At 44.1% G+C, this 20,969-nt stretch overlaps 1 protein-coding gene across 1 annotated transcript; it reads left to right on the forward strand.

Moving 5' to 3' along the window:
* The first annotated feature begins 81 nt into the window (after positions 1-81).
* On the forward strand, positions 82-16,820 carry LOC119389813 (GTP-binding protein 128up). Its single transcript, XM_037657206.2, has 9 exons — positions 82-264; positions 2,104-2,269; positions 5,210-5,410; positions 9,914-10,083; positions 11,478-11,663; positions 12,065-12,177; positions 13,910-14,032; positions 15,570-15,665; positions 16,662-16,820. Exons 1-9 carry the CDS (start codon positions 223-225, stop codon positions 16,666-16,668), a joined length of 1,104 nt encoding a protein of 367 aa, XP_037513134.1. The 5' UTR covers positions 82-222; the 3' UTR covers positions 16,669-16,820.
* Positions 16,821-20,969: the final 4,149 nt, after the last annotated feature.

The raw sequence follows: 20,969 nt of genomic DNA on the forward strand, positions 1-20,969 counted from the left end.
GATGAATAAGTTGAGAGCAGGTGCTACCGTCATAGTTTTGCCGCATCGCGTTTTTTTTTTCAGCGACGCCGCGCAATTGCCGAATCGGGTTTTGTCAGCGGCTGCCACCGCCGGTCTAATTTCTCTCGTTTTGCGGGGCCATGTGTGTGTCCCACGTGAAGTGCACATCGTGAATTCAGGACTCATTATTTAAAATACGTGTAACCAAACTAACTCGCCAGGATGAGTACGGTCCTCGAAAAAATAGCGGCCATCGAGGCCGAGGTAAGCTGATTTCTTGCTCCCATGGTCGCTATCAAGAGGAGACTCGCGGCATACGGGTGTTGAACACCCGCGAAAGCTCTCGCTCATGCAGTTCTTTGAAATGTGTCACAAAGAAGTTTCTTTTTGGTCTTGTAATAAAAGATGTCTGAGCGTGTTTCTCGCAACGGAACATACCGTGCTTACTGCGAGTTGTAGGAATACGCGTACGTTTGCTTCGCATTTGACGTGCGTGGCATTGCATGCAACTTCCCCGCTGTTTTGACCGTCATTGGGAATGTTTCGCTAGTGTAGCGAAAATGCGCCGAAAATATCAACGCCTCGCCACGTTTGATTAGGTGTTCTGAATATGAAGCTAGATGCGTGCTCGAGCTGCGTACTGGAGTCAACTGCGTCATCAAGCATGAGTTTTGCCCGTGTTGCATTTTACACTTGTAATTTCTCTTTAATATACGGTACGCACGTAACTACAAAATTAGAAGCTAGCTTGCCGTTACTGACGCTAAGCTACGTGACTTCAGAAACATTTGCCAAATGCACGCTGCATGTCTGGTCTCAGTATTTTTGTTCCACTTCATAGTAAACGGTACCAGTGCGAAACTACGACAGCAGCAGTTTATTTTTGCGTGGCACTTTTGACAAGGCACAAATACCAGTGTATGCATGTAGTGCCGGCAAGAATTCGTTATGTCAAAGTTTGACAGCCGCAGCGTGTGTAAACTAAATGTCAAACACTTCCAGCTTGGGAGTAAGGAAGTAACGAGCTTGCAGCTTGAACACCGTCTCACTCGCAACGGTCACAGTGCTAAAAGACTGCACCGATAACTCTTGCGTACTCTAAGCATCGCTAGAAACGGGAATTCGTATCAACCGTGACATTAGAGCCTGCCATCAAGGAGTGGCTAAAAGAGGAAGTTCATTCATTTTCTTTGCTGGCAAACTACAGTGCAATTTTTGGATAACCTTGTATTTTCAGCATGATGTGTCCATGTCCGAGTGTTATGCTTCAGCTGGTCTGCACGAAATTACTCAAGTTGCTCGTACAGCCAAACTTGGTCAGCTATTTCTACGTGATGCTAAACTGCTCTTATTTTGTTGTGAACTTTTTCTTTAGTTGCAGTGTTCGTTTTTATCGATATAATAAAGAATCTCTTCCAGAGGTCAATCAAAAAGGCACCCCAATCCCAATCAAAATGTAAGGGGATGGGGGCAGAGGCATCTCTTGAGTTCTGGCACTGATTGACTTGTTCTGAGCTGACTGTAAGATCTGAAAAAAGAAATGGCAACCATAGATATGGAGCAGTAAGACACGCGGTTATTAGAGCATTTGGGGATGCCGCAAAGATTAGCGTACCCAAAAAGCAGCTTCAGTGAAGTTGTGTATGCTTGCAACCCAAACCCAGCCTATGTTGGGTGGGAGTACAGGGTACCATAATGTTTGTCGCATTACACATAAAGTGTCCGTTTGATTGTTCTATTACTTGCTTATTGAAACTGCATCACTGAACGTGTGTAATTGATGGCTACACAAGCTGCCCCTTCTACTGTTGCATCATGGTAACAACTGAAAAGTGAAATGAGATCTAGTTAACTTAGCAAGCTGTTGCATTTAACATTCTCAACCATTGTTGGCACAATTGGAGTTTTGTGTTAGTCTAAGTAAGAGTCCTGGTCGTGTGAATTTTTATGACCTCATTCGGTGCATTTGCTTGTGTCTGATGTGAAACGGCTCAGTTTAGTTATTAGGCTGGCGTGCTAGCTTTCGTATGGAAGAGACAGCCTAATAGAGTGTCAAAATGAAAAAAAAAAAAATTCTAAGCTACATTTCACCTCTCTTAACAGATGGCCCGGACCCAACGGAACAAGGCAACTATGGGCCACTTGGGTCTCCTGAAAGCTCGATTGGCCAAGCTTCGACGGGAGCTGATCACGCCAAAAGGTGGAGGCGGTGGACCGGGCGAGGGTTTCGACGTTGCCAAGACAGGCGATGCCAGGATAGGTTTCGTCGGTAAGTATATATTCCAAGTTCCCGTAATGCATTCCTTTATACTTTGCGCACATGAGTATTTGTCATTCCTGTTGCCTGCATATTGCTGAAGTTATTATTGAGGCTGTGACAGCAGGTAGTTACTACTAATGTGTCAAGCTCAGAGTTGCCAGATCCTAGCGAGCTAACGCGCAAATAATCATCACAAAAGAAGCCCAAAAATAGTGACGTGACTTTTGCAAAGAAGCCCAAAAGAAGTGGAAATTTAATAAATTTTCCCATTCTTGAAAATATTTTAAATTATAATGAAAACAATGTAACTCATATACAAAGGGGAGTTGAAAACAATAACTTTAATTATTCTGTACAGCAAAAATATGCGCAACTATGAATGAAAGCACATATTTACTTTTTAACATTGTCTCCAGGGTAGTCTCCATTCGGTTGAATGCACGTTTGCCAGTGCATGATCTATATTACTTGTTGATTCATCCAAAGTTCGACACTCAACTACTCAAAGTAATTGACAAATGCGCTATTTGAGAATGTGATGATCACTAAAATAACTATATTTGCTGGAAAAAATGAAAATAAGCCCAAAAAACGCTACAAGCGACTTGGCAAAAAAAGAAGCCCAAATCCGCTTATTATAAGCGGAACTGGCAACTCTGGTCAAGCTTAGCAAAGATAACCGAAAAAACACACCGGACACCACCACACAAAGTATGATGATGGTATGAAAAGGCAAGCCAATGAAAAGGAACAATATAAACATCATGACTCTCAAGGCACTTTGATTGGGTCAATGTCTCAAAGAAATGAGAATTAAGAAATTTTAAGCTTGATATTCTTTTTAATCGTAAGTAACTACACTTAGTATCATTTCAGATCTAGTGGTAGCCATGGGAAGGACTTACTGTTTTACATGTTTAAAGGGGTACTGACACCTTTTTTCGAAGGCGAGTTTACTCTGCCATACAAATCTCCTGTATGCAGAGACGTCTCTGAGCAAGTGTGAAGTTCAGCAAATGCAGATGATCCTACTGACATCGACACTAGCTTGACGTCAGGCTACAGTACAAATTCTGGTGACTTCACGCAGCAGTCTGGCTAGTTATGATGATGTTAGGTGCCAAAACTTCCAAGATGGCCGCTTGTGCATCATCAAAACTTTCAAGATGACTGCTTGTGCGTCACCAACGGAGCGGCCGTGGAAACGTCGCTGTATATTGTGCGAGCACGTGACGAGAAGCTCATACCATGTTGTGACGTCAGGGTACAGTAGGAACTGAAACTAGCTTTTAAAAACATACTGCAATTACTTTCTCAGGGTGCACTCGCACTTAGTACTACCTTTTCTAGGCTCTTGAGGGCTTGACCTTTCATTTGACGCAAAAAAACGATAACTGAAAATATTCGTGTCAGTACCCCTTTAATACAGGCTTTTTGCGCAGAGGCTTCCCATAGTGATGAACATGCCGAAAAGCACAGCATGTAGAACGGCAGGGAAAAAGCTTTACATTTGCAATGCTGCCCGTATAAGTTCTTCAGATGTTCAACTAGACATGCCCTGTACTTTTGGCTGTTGTTTGTGTTCAAGCATGGAAGCTGAAGTTTTAAAATATTTACATTTGGGGGGACATCTTTGATGAAACAAAGGCTAATCGCTCATCGTTCGGATATCATTCTTGTCCACCCACACAGTAAACCAACTAATTTCTGACCAGCTAGCCCCTGCCAACGCCTTCGCTGCAGCTGGTATTGAGGTGTTGGGGTGATAACCTAAACAGGTGCTGTTGAAGGAGCCATAATGATGAATAGTGGACAAGGCCTGTGTAATCGGGATTGGTAATTGTCGCATAAGGCACACAGAATGCCAGTATAAAAATTTTGGAAGATCTTGTTAATGCTTGAACGATTGCTGGTGTAGAAACATGACATATTTCATCCACTAATGCTGGAGATGCATGGTGCCTGATTTAATGCGTGATGTGTTTGAAATATGGATCCTCCAACTGATGGAACTTCTCAAACTTGTTGGATGTGGCTGTTGGCACGAGTTGTACATACGATAGAACTGGGAATTAAACTAGTTTGTCTTTCAGTTAAATAGTACTTCCATACTAGCACTGCTATTGCAGTGTCTGCTGCCTTGTGCTTTCGTGAGTATCATTTGAAACAATAATGAAAGGTTATTATCGTTAACATGAACTAGTATCTTACTTTCGTTCTAATCCTCACTGCACTTAAAGGGGCCCTGCGATACTTTTTGAATATGGTGAGAATACATTGCCAAAGGTAGTCGGTTTGCCAACCCGGCCGGTTTTGAGGCTCCCGTGAACATGAGCCAAATATTATATTACTGCACACGGCAGGGGATTTACAGTTAAGTTTCAAGGACAGCTAGAAATCGCTCGCTCTTCTCTCCTCAAATTTCATCATGGAGGACTCTTCAATGACGTAACAGAGGGAGGGACATGGCCATTGGCTAGCTTCAGCATTGCATAGTTGCCATGGCGCCACGAGGTGCCACCACATGCCGGCGCCATGCACTGTTGTGTGTGACAATTATGCAATACTAGTGACACTTGTGCTCTCATGATTACACCGAAAGTGAGCAGACGGGTTCAAAGAAAAAAAGGAAGGGAAAGTGCTCAAGGTCATGACAAGCACTGACATAGCTTCTTGCCCCATTGTAGCTTTTAGCGTGCTCATCTGGACAAAAGGAGAGAGAAAGCACTTAAAGCGTGCGACAAATCCCTGTAGCTCCGCTCGTACTTCACAAATTCGAAACATTTCTATGACAATCACTTTGTGACGCAATAAACTCTGTTGGTGAAGTCATTAGATGACACGAGGAAAAGTGTTGCGGGGCCCCTTTAAGGCGATCGCGCTATCATTTCCAAATTTGTGACGAGAGCCGCCGACTACAAGGCTAGCAACCGTTGACACCGCACCCAGGATTCCCATCCGTGGGCAAGTCTACGCTCATGAACACGCTGGCGGGTGTTTTCTCCGAGGTGGCTGCCTACGAGTTCACCACACTGACCACCGTGCCGGGTGTCATCAAGTACAAGGGGGCCAAGATTCAGCTGCTTGACCTGCCGGGAATCATTGAAGGAGCCAAGGACGGAAAGGGTCGAGGTCGACAGGTCATCGCTGGTCAGTGTCACTTCGCTCTTTCCTTCTCACTCTGTATTTTCTGTTCTTTAAAACTCCCCTCATTCCTTACTTCACAGACACTCAGTTGCGCTCCTACTAAGGTTGCTGAAGTGGGGCCTCTTTGATAGGCCCCGCCCACCCTTCTCGGCCTGTTCCCTTCTGCTTTATTTCCCTACCCATGAAGAAGTGGTTAATAAACGAAAGCTGAAGTGGTTTTAGAATTCAGTAAAACTTCGTGGTTAATGAGGACAGGTGTTATTGTCAACAATGTCATAATTTCCGCAGTTGTTGCTGCAGGAGCTTTAGAATATGTGAAAGAAAAGCCTGTCTTGCTCTACCAAAGACGACGTCACCGCGTTCATTCAGCATCTCAAGAAGCTCGGCGGCCACAGCCACTCTTTTTTTTGCTGAAAATATGCTATTTGCGTTCACTTTTAAGAACTCTGACATTGCTTTTTGAGTTCAGCAGGAATCAAGCTGTGATTAAGGGGAGACACGGGTCTTTTTTTTATTTCTTTTATTAGCTGGGTGAACTGAATGAAATTTAACAAACTTATCCCACTTTTTCTGCAGAATCCAAATCTCGTAATTAGATTTTTGGCAGCTGCATTAGTACAAAAGATGTGCAATCTCTAAAAGCTTATTTCTTACGGGAATTTTTGGCAACTTTGCTTTGTCAAACACAGAAACAAAGTATGTGGCAAGGCTGCCAGAGAGCTGGTTTAGCCGGTGATGCTAATCCGATTGTCTTCAACAAACTTTGAATGCAAAATAAATAGACGTAAATGTGAGTGAAATTTTTTTGCTGCATACTATTTCTGATAATCGAGAATTATAATTTAGTGAACAACATTATAAGAAAATAAATAGCATCACCGGCTAGACCAGCTTCCTGGCAATCTTAACACATACTTTGTTTTTGTGTTTGTCAAAGCAAAGTTGCCAAAAATCTCCGTAAGAAATATGCTTAAATATGTGTTAGAAATTGCATATCTTTTGTTCTAATGCAGCTATTAAAAATCTACTTAGAGATTTTGAATCTGCAGAAAAAGCTGAATAAGTGTATTAAATTTCATGCCATTCACCCAACTTTTAAAAAACCATTTTTTAAGACCCACGTCTCCCCTTAAACATTCCGAAGTCTGTTTTTCTTTTAGGTGCTTCAGCTTCTTTTCAAGCTCTTCTATTTACCTCTCTTGCAAAGCTTTCAAAATGAAACTTGCCAGTCTATGAAAACCTTCTTTCACTTACTTTCGAAATCGCTACCTTTTCTGCTACCTTTTCACTGCTCTCTCTTCTGCATACAGATAAACGAGAAAGCATAAAATGTGAAAGTTATGCCAATTAAGTGTGTTTCAAGAAACCAAAAGCACTGTCTGTTGCTTGCCAAACAGGGTGGCACAGGAATGCATGCAGAAAACTTTTTGCCAACCCGGTCGGTTTTCCTTCATTGCCAAAGAAAGCGTGTCTGCAAGTGTGGGTGCAAGTTTGTGACACCGTATTCGACACTATATAAGAATAGTTGCAGCCTATAAACACTAGCAAGTCTTCTTGTCACACAACAAATAACGTCATCAATCTTGCGTGCTTGCTATAACATCGATTGTTTGGTACTTCCAGGTCATGAACACTGTACATACAATCAGTTTGACTCAAAAGGGCATTCGCAGAACTTCGTTTAGGGGGCCATTGTGAGAGGGCATCCAGCACAGGCAGCCTTTCTTTAACTGCCGTGACATGACTGACAAGATTAGTCAGTGTGTAACGTGAAAAATTGGCTCGCAATACTCAAGGGCGTTTCATACGGATATGTGGTACCTTAGTGTGCTAATCAAGCTGTGTAGCTTATTGCTAGAGCATAAAAATAAAATATATCTAAAATTCTGGAAGAGGTGCAGCCCCCCCTCCCCTTTTGCTTTCTTTCCGGACCGGATGCCTATGGTGACATAGTGTTATTGGTAGGAAAGTAGCAAGCGCACTGTCTTTGTGAAAGGGAACTTAAGGGGGGACGCGGCTTTCGTATCGCGAAAAATGGCAAAAAAATCGATTTTTTGAAAATCACATTTTCAGTTTCTGTAGCCCTTTTTATATCCGATTCCAAAATATCTTTACCGAAAACCGCGTAGAAGTGCTATAAAAAAATTGTTGCGCCTGCCGAGGTGGCGAAAATTATTGGGGAAATCGCAAAAAACACTGATTTTCAAAAAATCATAGCTTCGCAATGACGCCACCGGGCGCCGATATCTTGGGCTCATCGGAAAGCGCATTTATCCGTCTTCAAATTCCCCGCCGTAGCTGGCTCCTCCCTTCGAAAACAAGCGCACAAAAAGCAAATGTTCGAAGGTCGTTTCGAGCCCTCCGATTGGCCGCGTCCGCCATGTTGCCCCAGCGCGCCTCGCCATTGGTCCGATGCTCGCTCCGGCCGGGAGATCGTCGTCTGCAGCTCGTGCGTCTCGAGCTCACGGCTGTCGAAAGTCGCGCTACTTCGTTGCGTGTTCGCAATCGCTCTGTGTTCACGGCTCGACGATAACTTTGAACAAGAACTACGTTTTAGTTTGGAGCTACTAGCGGAAGCTCGGTGGGATTACGATGGCGCGCCGCACTCGTAGCGAACATCGCAAACGCGCGTCTCGGACCGACTTTCTAGCGTTGACTCGTCGGATCCGTGGTTGGAGGTTCTGCTTATGCGCACTTCGGACGTCGTGACGAAGATGATCGCAGGACGACTCTTTGTACTCGCGACCACGCATTACGTACTTTGAAACATCGGGCACCGCGGCCGGCGCGTCTACTGCTCGGAGTCGTCACTAGGCCTAACTCCGCTCACGGCGTCGGCATGCGAGACGAACCTCGAACTTTGCGGGCAAGAGCAACGCGTTAGCGGACTCGCGGCAGTGTGCTTCTTCGCAAGGAACGAAGCGCTCCCCCCGCCGGCTTCTCGGTACAGCGGATGGTCATTTTACGCATCGGCAGCGGACCCCACGGCCAAGCTCGTCGCGCAGCGGGCGCGCGTCGGCGTCCCGCAATGCGAGGCCAAACACGTTGCGCGCCTATTTTTCGTCGCCGCACCTAGGCATATTGCGCATCGTCACCGAATGCCGCCACCCAGCACATCGCGTGCCGACTTCCCGGACTATGCGGCCGAGCACTTAGAGGTGAAATAAAGCACTGGTGATGCAATTTAGGCGCGCTTGGGGCCGTGCGTGGTACCGCCGTAAGCGCTCATGAATCATCTGAAAAAATAAAAGCCTCGCAGAAAACCGTGTCCGCGACCGGGTGAATGATGAAGCGCATCGCAGGCGAGGTTTACAAATTAGCTTGACGAGTGAAACAGGGAGATGAATTCATATCTGCCCAGTTCGCGTCTTGATAAACTGCTAAGGAATTCCTATTCCACCATAACTGCCTGTTATTTAGGAAGAAGTGATAGGCTGCCATGATGAGAGCCGCTTTTAGTATCCTATAAAAATGATTCAATGATCAATTGCAATCAAGACTGTTAATTATGTTAATGAGAGCATGAATACAAGAAGGCTGGCAAATCATCATAGTACATGACCTACTTGAATTACAATATCTTGTTTTTTGTCATGTCTATTACACCACTTCATAACTTCGTTTAAAATTCATGCTACATGTTCTTTGTATATCAGAAAAGGATTTTAAGAAAAAAGAAAGAAAACAAAGGCACAACCGATGAAAGGCCACATGTGCAGGAGGTCCAACCTTATAAAACACCTTAAAGATCACAATCTTCTTGTGTTTTAGAGAAGCAAGGCACCTCAAACTAAGGACAGGGCACTCAAGAAAGTGCACATTACGAAGGACTCAAAAGATTACGACCCCAGTGCCTTTTGATGAAGTAATATCGTTGGTACAACTTTAAAAGCCGTTTTCTCAAAACGACTTTTCTTGCTTCCTGCTTCGCTTGTTCCGCTGATTTCTCACTGACCGCTGGGTCTATTTCAGTTCCGTTTTTTGTTCTATATTCCTTGAAGCACAGTTCAGGGCGTGACATTCTTGCTTTTTCAGTATGGCGTTTTGATAATTAGCTATTTGACGAGTTGCACAAAGCCTCGATGCCTGTTACGCAGTCACCTCATGAAAAATGAAAACTAAAAAAAATTTTGTTGCAAATAAAAAAATCTAAGAATGTCACGCCCGCAATCAGACATCTTAGAATGCATAGCACTTTGAATGAGTTTCCTATCACATTTTTTAAGCGAGTCAGACTCGGAACAAGAGCAGAAGGTGAAATATATTGTAAATCAAAAAGTTGTAAAGATATATTCATGAAATTTCTACAGTAGCATTAAAGCAACATTTCAAATAAGTGTGCCAATTTTCATCAAAATCCATGAAGAAATAAGAAAGTTGGTAACGAAAGCCACGTCCCCCCTTAAGCAAGCCAGTTGATGATTACATTGTCGTGTGACAGAAAGGTGTCCAAAGGGTGCAATCGTTTTGAGTGTGTAAATGAAGTGCTTGAAAATGCTTGTGCAGTGGCTCGGACGTGCAGCCTCATCTTCATTGTGCTGGACGTGCTGAAGCCCCTCCAGCACAAGCGCATCTTGGAGCGAGAGGTGGAAGGGTTCGGCATCCGGCTGAACAAAGAGCCTCCGGCAATCTCGCTTCGACGAAAGGACAAAGGCGGCATCAACCTGCAGATGATGGTATACTGTCACCCCTGCAACCTCGTTCACAAATGCAGCATTTCGGTTTTCCTGTCCAATGTACAGTGCTCACAGATTGAAATTTATGACTAATTAATGCACATACTCTCGTTTCCACCATCTTCATTTCGTGTCGTATTGACGTAAGTTCAACTCAAAACCCTTTCATCAGAGCCAACATTAGCTTTAGCTGCAATATTCGTAGCGTCATAACGTGGTTATTTCGAGCACTAGCGGGTACCAGTCGTTATAGTACTCAGCGTTTCGATGTCTCATTTCAATCTTTGAACACTGTACAGTAGACTTTCGTTAAACGGAACCTGAAGAGACTATGCAAATTTGTTCTGTGTAACGGGAGTTTCATTTACTGAACGATAACCAGGGGTGCAAAATTCAAGTACGAAACCAATTGTACTAGAGCCAGTTGTTCCAGTTAAGCAGCAATTCCGTTTAAGAGATTTCCATTTATTGAGAGTCTACTGTGTGTAGTATTTTATCTCAGCTGTGTGATTCTGCTGTCAAGTATACGAAGTGGTAAGATTGGTTACCGGCTGGCCGCAGCTAAATGAGGGCAAAATGCAATAACATTCTCGTGTTCCTATTCTTGCCGTAAAATTCCGAACAAGCAGCCCCTCTAATTTCACTCCTAATTTTAAATTTCCGTGCCATTTTGGGGAAGCCTCCCTACCCCCTGTGCCTTCAGCTCCGCACCCTGACCACATACTGCGTCCAGACAACACTGGCCTGCTTGAATCCGATTAAATCCTGCTTAGCAGTTTAATCTAAGCGCGTGCATCTGAAATCTGACTTTTCTTTTCTTTCCCGCACCCCAAACTTGACATATTACACCCATGGCAATTTTCAGATACCGACGAGCTAAAGCATGGCCTTCGAGATCTGTATTTGCAATTCGAAGATGGTACCTATGACATATTTTAAATCGTGGCACACAAAAAAAGTAATGCCGCCGAGATCTGTGTCTGTTGCCCAGAGCTGTTCTGTTGGTGTGGGCTCATCATCAGAGGTGCTTCCATGCCATGCTTACCTAGGTCTGATTGCGTTGCCTTGGTGTTTCTTGTGTTTGTGAGTCAATTTGTAATGTGCCGTGCCACGCACAAGAGCCTGAAGACATCAGAGGAATTCCACGTGAATTTGATTTCGTTCTGGCGGGAAAGCTTTGCCACTGCCATCTTGAATTTTGGTGTTGTTCTGGGAAAGTGCCCCCCCTCCCCAACTCCTTTTTTGGCTAAGGCTGTGGGGCACTTGCTCGAATTTTTACGATATTTTGCAAGGCTAAACTACAGAGTAATTTGTGTGCAGGACATATGCATTGGTTTCTTTACGTTGAATGAATTCCACATACTCTCTTCTTGTTCTGGACGCATTGGTTATAGGTGCCACAGTCAGAGCTGGACATGGACACAGTGAAGACCATTTTGTCCGAATACAAGATCCACAATGCTGACATCACGCTACGGTGTGACGCCAGCTCTGACGACCTGATTGACGTGATTGAAGGGAACCGCATCTACATCCCCTGCATCTATGTACTCAACAAGATCGACCAAATTTCTGTTGAAGTAAGTCACACCTGTCTCTCCTCTCTCAAATGAGGTGCAGAGGCACATTGTTTTGATGTGCAATATTAGAAAAAAAGAGAAGTGTTATCTTTCAAGCTTGGTCCTAAATTTGCTGGTGCTTCATCTAGTTGCTCATTTCACACATGCTTATAGGATCTGGTTATTATCGCATAAATGTAGCCAATGACGTACCACATAACCTTCAGGCAAAGACAGATGGCCACGACTGAAGTTTTTTCAAACAAGACAGGAAGTCTTAACAGCGTTGGTTTGTTATAATGCTAGCTGTTCATTGTTTCCGCAGCAACAGTGCTGGGTAAAAAAATCCTTGAATTTTCACTCGCGATTTGCAAGACATTATTTTTCTTTCATTCTTATTGCTTTACAACATTTTTTTTCAGGAACTGGATATCATTTACAAGATCCCCCACTGCGTTCCCATCTCTGCTCATCATAAATGGAATTTTGATGACCTTTTGGAAAAGGCCTGGTCTTACCTGAAGCTTATACGCATGTAAGTCATCTATGAATGGAAGAAAAACGAAGCTTTGTGTTGCTGTTAACAAGGTTAAGGTCATTTCATTCTGACAGGACTGTGGTGTGCCCTGCAGTGGTCTTTCATCTGTAATATTGCTAATAGTAGTACAGTCAACTGCCAATTTTCGGACATGCTTGAAATTTCGGATGCTTTTGTGGCACCGTCACAAGCCCCATAGACGTCAGTGTATAAGAACATCTGAAATTTCAGATGCTGAAACTCTTCGGCATCTGATTTTTCGGACTTTTTGCCCAAATTTGAGGTCCAAAATGGCAATAAAGCCCTCACATATGCCGCGTCTATCATCTTGTAGGTTTGAACCAGCGCTTTCATGAGTCAATTTGTTTGGGGTCGTAGCCAATGTTACTAGTACCGCTGGCCGTAACAGTGCCTGAAAGACAGCTTTGCTGCAATGCTTAAGTGTTATGGGGTGAAGCAGACAAAAATATTTCGAAGGGGCCACTATTATGGCGGCGTTGTCTTTACAGATAAGCACTGGAAATGCACAGAGGCATGATGGCTGCAGGTGGCAAATGCGCCAGTACGACTTAATCGCTGACAACCCTTTATGATAAGCATCTTCAGCTAACTGCTCGGTAGTGCATGTGGCCTATCGCAGTTGTAAGCATACTGCACCGCGCCACTGTTCATGCTGCCCATGATGCTGTCCATGATGCTGCCTCTCAGTGCGAGACTGCTAAGTGCGCCGCACAGACCCGTTGCCTTCACAAACGAAAGCAGCTTGCCATCTCCACGTCCATCTGCAGTCAGGAACGGAGTTGGCCCTTCACAATCACTTTCATGACAAATGCGTGCGTACGGTACAGCAAGCGCCCAGGCAGTGATGGCGTTAGCTTAGTTTGCGATGTGCTGCGCACAACTGGGAACGATCGGCTTCACGTGGCAGTAAATGCTGAGAGTCAGCGGAGATTTTCGTATAGTGGTGCATCATTTACGTGAGCACACGCATTGCAGAAAGGCGGACAAGTTGTCTGCCCTTCTGCCACAGCTGCGTTCTGCGTTGTCATTTCCAAATGCCCCATGCGAGAGAGCTGTAATTCCGCGCTTTGCTGGTATCGCCGGCACTCATTACGAGATGCAAATTTGCATTGGTGGTTTGCACGTAGCTAAGCAGGGTTTGTGGCAGGTACCGAGTGCATTCACGAGAGCCTCGGCGTGCACCAAAATGCCTGATAAGTCTACTGGGAGGCAATAAAGCTATGTCGGACGTGGCTGTGGCGACTTGACTGCTTGAGTGGAATAAAAAAGAATAAATTGGTTATTTTCGGACTGCCCGATATTTTGGACGATTTCGTGGCCCTGGCGAGTTCGAAAAATCGGACGTTGACTGTAGTAGTAGTAGGTGTTGTAGCAGCAGCAGCAGCAATACAGTTGCTGACCAACAATTCAAACTTTCAAGGGGACTGCTAAAGAGTCAAAATAATAATCAGAAATCTGAAATATTAGAATGGCCAGAAAATATGCGACAGTACTTTACGTGTGCCAAAATAAGGAAGTGCGCCATGTTCTCGGATCGTTGCGCAAGGAGATAAATTTAATGTGAATGACGAAAGACTCTGATGAGTCTTCAAGTGCAGCCAATCTCGGCGCAGTGCTGAGCATGTTGCCTTATCCCATAACATTATCTCACTGCATCATCATATCTGTCAGCTGATTGGGTGTGATGTGACATTTTTCTCTATCACAGATACACCAAACCAAAAGGACAGCTACCAGACTATGAAGCACCGGTCATTCTAAGCCAGGACAGAAAAACAGTGGAAGACTTCTGTAACAAGCTGCATCGTACCATTATGAAGGAGTTCAAGTGGTAATTATTGGCTCTCGCACTTTCCTTCTAGCAGAAGGGAGCTTTAAAGGGGTACTGACACGAAAATTTTTAGTTGTTTTTTCTTGCGTCAAGTGAAAGGCCAAGCTTTCAAGAGCCTAGAAAATGTACTGCTGAGCGTGAGTATGCCCTGAAAAAAAGTAATTATAGTAGTACTATGTTCTTAAAGGGGTACTGACACAAAATTTCGCGGCCGAGATAGCCTGCTGGATCGATTCCCGTGTACGTGCGTGTACCATCTGCAAAATATCGACAGCGAATAAAGCTTGGAAGGTATTTTATATGAATTCTGAAGTTCGCGAGCGCGATCGAGCATTATAGGCCGCACCTGGGGCATTGACACCCTCGGAGGTGACCCGAGGTGACCCCCCTACTTCCCCTACGTAACCGTTGCAGCCGGTACAAGTTATGATGACGTCGTAGCCGCCATTTCTGTTTTGACGCGCTTCCCGACGAATCGCTCCTCGCCAGCGGGTCAAACCTGAAGTGATTCGCCACGTCGAAAATTCCTTCCATCCCCGCCGCAAGAAAATCGTCGCCATCGGACGACGATGAGCCCGACGACGGCAGACCGCGCGGAAATGCGTCACTGTTCTGTGTGCTCACGTGACCGAGCGTTTCACTCGCTAGGTGGTGATAGTTGCGCCCGGCGGCTTGTCGTTTTTGGAGCTCTGTCAAACCGAAACTGAGGCTGTGTCGGTAATGAGGAGCTTGTAAATAATTGTCTGTCGCGCACTGCTGCAAACGATGTGCCGTGTTATGGCTAACAGGCCCCCAGCAACACATTGCAGCAAAAAAACGCGGGGCGATAAGATTTGTGTCAGGACTCCTTTAAAAGTTAGTTTCGGTTCTTACTGTACCCTGACATCACAGCACGGTATGAGCCTCTTTGTCAAGTGCTCACGCAAGATATTGTGACATTTCAATGGCCACTCCGCTTCATGGCTTTGTTGCTGATGCACAAGTGGCCATTTTGAAAGCCTTGGTACCTGATGTCATTGCAACTAGCCATACTGGTGCGTGAAGTCCCCAGAATTGGCACTGTAGCTGTCACGATAGTGTCAATATTAGTAGGTGTGCCATGTGAAATTCAACCTTAATGTCAGTATAACCTTAATGTCAACCTCATAGGCGTGCGCATGGGGGGGGGGCGCCCACCTATTCACCTAAGAGGGGGGGGGGCGCAAAGTCAGCCCCCGTACATTGACATAATTGTGAGGGGGGCCGCTGCGACAACCCCCCCCCCCGCCCACCGAAGGGGAACCCTGCGCACGCTGGTCAGCCTTAATGTCAGTTCTAGGTGCGACAATATTTTATCAGGATTTACTGAGCTTCACATTTGCTCAGAACGGTCTCTATATAGTACAGGAAATTTGTACGGGCGACTAAACTAATCTTCGAAAATTGGTGTCAGTGCCCCTCTAAAGCAACTGAGCCGTTGCTTTTGCTCAAAATGGCGCGTCATTGCTCAGTTTTGTGACATTTTCCACTGCCTTCTTTGATGTCTCTCCCGATCCAGTGCCTTGGTTTGGGGGTCCTCGGTGAAGCACAATCCGCAGAAAGTGGGCAAGGAGCACGTATTAAATGACGAGGACGTCGTCCAGGTGGTGAAGAGGTAAGGCACCTTCACGGTTGGCTCGTACATAGCATAACATGGGTGTGTTCCCACCTCGCTGAGGCACACTTATACGGTAATTTGTAATTGTTTGTTGATTTCAGTAGAAAACATTACATCAAAAGAATTGTTCGGTCACTAGTCTTAGCTATTCAATTTTATGTAATTTTTATTCTGACCTTTGGGCTTGTGTTTGACAAATGCAGTTTATGTCACTGTAGTGTGACGCAGGAACCCGCGGCACTTTTCTAAAGTTCTAACCCCATCTGCTACTTGCTTCAGCTTGTCAAAGAATAAGAGCGAAGGCAATTATGATAGTAGATGAATTTGTTTCATATAAACAGCAGTTCCTTTTAAACATAGCGTCTATAAAACATTTGAGATGGTTAGGGATGGGTGAATAATGAATTTGAGGTTCGAAGCGAATCCGAAGCAAATAGTGATTTGGTCGAATAATTTCGAATCGAATAGTTTGAATAGTATTTATCGCATATTATTAAGAAAAATGAGCATTTTTGTCATGACGCTTGCACAATATTTTTAAGGATTGGAACTAGGTATGAGTCACTTTTTTGGTTTGAAATGAAGCAGCCTTGAATAGCATCAAGATTTGAATAGCAATAGGATTATAAGTGGTGCAATACATTACAATTTAAAAATGATTATACTTAGCGCATATAAGCCCATATAACACGCTTTTAAACTTAAAATATGTACATTTAACCTTGAAGTGTGGCTTCCCGGCCATGCAGATTTTTTCTGTATGGGTTGTTTCACGGCACAGCAACCAGACGCTGCAGTGAAGCCACCTTTACAGGGGGTTATGTGCGGTCAAATGTATACATATATTCGTTCATTTCGAATACCTCGAAATTTTGAATAATCTAAATTCGTATCAAAGCGAATTCGAATACTGTAATATTCATTTGAATATTTGAAACGCCCGAATATTCGCCCATCCCTAGAGATGCTTTTATGCCACTTCTATTTTTGCAGGGTATGACAGAGACGCTGCCGCGATTGGTGCCTGAGGGTGTGCTGGTTCGTGAGAACTGAGAACTTGAAACGCACGCTGGTAGTGGCATCGTCTCGGATATTCAAGCTCAAGACAACCGCTGATGTACATACGACACAGTCACAATTGTGCCCGAATGAACGACACGGTCGTTCCCCGAATCTGCCACGACGATTTGCTCTGGTTCACACAATGAAAGGGGAAGCATGCCGCGAGAAACTCTTCTCACATATTTTGGGATGCTTGACGACGGCGCAAATGGTAGTTGGTGAGAATCATCCGATGGGCTTGTTTTTTCTTGCATTCTAACAGAAGGTTCATACGGATCGCCTGCGCATTTTGCATTAGTTGGAGAGGGAGGTGCACCTTGTTATTTGTTTCTGCAGTGCACGATAGCGGTGATCGCAACTTGCCGTTCGTTTCGCTCAGTGAAGACCTCGTGCAAAATGAATTGATAGCGTTCCTTGCAATTCTGAGCTAAGGGGTGTGGGCTCCGTGCTGAACATGGTCAGCTTATTCAGCACATATGCGGGACTACCAGTGAATTTGTGGGAACTAGTTCACTATGTGCAAGGTGAATCGAATGGGCCTACTGTGTGCACCCTGCATCCATATGAAAGGGAACACAATATTTGTGTTGATTGCCCTTAACTTTATTTTGGCCACCTCGGTGAAATTTAGTAAAGTTCTGCAGGGCACTTTCTTTACAAAAGCTCTTCTGCTAGTATTCGAAAGCAAATTTCGAATTTGCCTGGCTGTAGGAATCGTTGTTTGAACAATGCTTCTATTTCCTGTTTGCGCACAGTGCGCAGCCATTTGCAAAAGAAGTGAAGGTCAGCTGGTCGTTGCGGAGATTGCTGTTGCTGGCAGCGGCTGACTGGCCACTACTTTTTTTTTTTTTGCAAAAGGCTTTTTGTTCCTCTGGCTGTCACGTAGAATGTGCAAAACGTCTTAGTGTGCGACGGTGTTCCACAAACCTTGCTTGCACCACTCTACCTCTGAGGTCGTGTTGTTGGTTCCATGGTATCGTCTCGCAACGGGTAGTGCCACCCTCTAAAGGGATATATGAAATTGTCATTTTGTTCAAGACCACTACGAAGACACGTGTAGACTAGAGGGTGATATCAGTAAGTTGACAGTAGCTGGCACAAACCTATGTGTTCCAGTGATGGATGCGCAGGAACGGTAGGCTGAGGTTTCACTGTAGTTGTTAAGTTTATTTTAGGGGTGTGCGAATATCACATTTTTCGAATACGAATCGAATACGAATATCCACCTTCGAATATCGAATCGAATATCGAATATCAAAGGAAAAATGCCTCCACAGTAACAATATTTTATTTAACATGTAGCTATTTGAAAAAAAACATTAACAGCCTGACTGGTAACACAACATACACTGCTATCTCCAGAACACAATGTCCAGGCTAGCACAATGCGCATCACAATACAAGCAAATATCACGACACAATGAAAGTAATGAATACATGTTATCATGAAGAAATATGAGTTGCTCCACATGATCAGGCAGCAGGCGCTCCCTTCTAACAGAGACACCCCCCTCCCCTTTACCACTGAAAAGGCACGCTCGCTTGGAACAGAAGTGGCTGGTATAGGGAGTTACATGGGGCAAAGCTTTGCCAGACTGGGGTATCTGAAGGTGCCTACAGTCCGCCACCAGTCCCGTGGGTCACTGTCTTTCTTCAGAAGTGGTCCCGCATAGTGAACGAGTGGTAGTGCGGCACGTTACGGCCGCATAATATTGAAAATGTACGGTTACATGATCGCCAACAGCGCTGCACGTCGGAGATGCACCAGCAATAAATCATACGTATTGGGGCGCTCGTCGCAGGCAGATATCGTGCCTCCGTGTACTTACGATATTTATCGCTCCTCTCGGCAACGTTTTCGGCGATACGAACGCAGCAGAAATGTCGAAGACGAGTTATTTTATGCATGATAATCGAATCGCATATTCGAATTTTTCGAATATTCGAAGTTATCGAATATTCGAAACTTTTCGAATACACGATTTTCGAATCGAATACGAATATTTCAAATGTAATATTCGACGAATATTCGAAACTTTCGAATATTCGCACACCCCTAGTTTATTTGCTTCATTCATTAAGTATTCCTGGCCCCCTTTAATGCTGGTCATCCAACCTAACTAAAGAATATTGAGCACTTAATCTCACCACTTACTTGCAGTGTCAAGATATACACATTTGATAAATCTTGCAGGACGCTTAAACCTGCACCGCTTTAATAGTGGCTACGCTGCTGTTACACTGGCATGTAGTTTCAGGGAAACTGTGAAAAGCTTAAGGTTTTATTGTTAAACAAACATGGACAAAATAAAAAAAAAAGTGGCCTGCTTACCGCTTACTGATATAATGATACCCCCTAGCGTCGCATCGAATGTTTTTATACCTTCAAGAACCACATATCAGTAGGACTCCCTAAAGTTTATAGAACTGGTGAATGCTTTTAGATAATGAGTAACCAATTGAGCGTGTGTTTACCTGACCATCACTTAACTGTCGCGGTATAAAAAAAGTCCAGGACATTGTGGCTTCCTCTCTTGCTTCAATTGAATAAATTTCCATTTTGTGCAGGCCGTCATTTTTGTGCAACTTTTCATTTTGTATGAAGCTGACTGTTATTTGGTGCGCTAACGTTTCACTGCTATTGCAGTGAAGTTAAGCTACAACCAGCCTCGGATGCTTGAGTATTAGTTACAAAGCAATAAGAACCTCTAACTAGCGAATATTAAAAAAATATATGCTTGATAAGGGGACTGGTTAATCTGGAAGGCCAAGTTCTGATTCAGCTTCTTGAGCAGTGAAACTGTGAAAATTTTCGAGACCACAATGCGAGGAGCTGTGCGTGCCACAAGTTGTTGTGGGCCTGTGGCATGAGCACACTGGTTCTAAGCAAGGTTGTTAAGTTACACACAAGAAGCATGCCTCACCTACATGGTAATCTTGAACTTTTCCACCGCAGCTGCTTCGCCGATCGGTGCATACGCACAAAACGAAAATAATGGAAGTATTGGTGTCTCGTGGCAAATGCATGGTTCTCTCATGCCAACCCCAGCTTGTCGATACGATTGGCTTGTGCACATATCTTTGCATGCGCCAGTTTCCTAAAGACGCACATGCTCACACAAGAGCTTTATGGTGTTTGAAGATTTGGATGCCGTGGTTTGTGTTCGAATTGTGTAGCCTTGACCAAGAGTTGAGGGGTGCATTCATTACGCTGGTCTTCTGCGAATCTTATCGGAATGCAACGTTACGTCGTGTTTACAAGAGCATTGCTTGCACCAGTTCTCGCACGCGTCTGTGATGTTTATTCTTTTTTCTTCTTTACCTAATGTAGTATATACGTTCACTAATCCAGCATCGCCTGCATTCCTGAATTTGAGTGTCAGTTTTCAGCTATGTATAGTTGCCATCAGAAGACATGGCATGGTACCCAAGAACCGAATATCTTGCGAGCCCGAGCTTCACACATCACAGAATTATGGTTTGCTACCTACACTAGTATATATAGTCGACACAGTGCTGTGCTGTTTAACCCTCTGAAAGTTTAAACATATACTATACATATATATCTGCAGTTGTATGTTTACACACAGAAATACTTCTGACCTAATGTAAATAGCTAAATCTGTTTCAAGCTCCTGTGTAAAATGTATCAAATTGCAAAATGTCAGGCTAAAAAAAACAAAAAGCCTGAAGCTCTGAGTACTATTTCTAGTTTCTTTTTTCTTTTGTGTGTGTCAGGTGTTTCAAGCAAAAGGTTCACCAAAAACAAATGTACACAATCAACAGAAGTTTTTAATGTTTTTTTATTATTGGCACACACAACCTTTAACAAAGCTGTGTAAAGAAAGATAACACGAACGTGTCTGTTACAGAGTAAATACAAGATGCCTTGGTGCTTCAGTGAACGAAGGTATCAAAATAAGTGTAGCCTTCATCTTATATGAGCAATTATGGCATCACAAAGCAGTCTCAGGCCTCAACCAAAGTCCCAGGTGTCCACATAACAAGACTAGCATTGGAATTTGTTAAACGTCGCATTAACACAATGCTGGTTTGGCCACCTTAGCTGTTAGTTCTACCCGTATAGAACGCATACGCATGCTTCAAAAGTATATACTGAACAGCAGTTGACCTTTCATAGCCACAGTGCACACAAGTACAGTAGAACACCGCTTATACGTTTTCCACTCGTACATTTTCTCATGTATAATGTTTGTGGCATTTGGTAGCAAAGAATCG

This window comes from Rhipicephalus sanguineus, chromosome 4, assembly GCF_013339695.2.
Source record: "Rhipicephalus sanguineus isolate Rsan-2018 chromosome 4, BIME_Rsan_1.4, whole genome shotgun sequence".
NCBI lineage: Eukaryota > Metazoa > Arthropoda > Arachnida > Ixodida > Ixodidae > Rhipicephalus > Rhipicephalus sanguineus.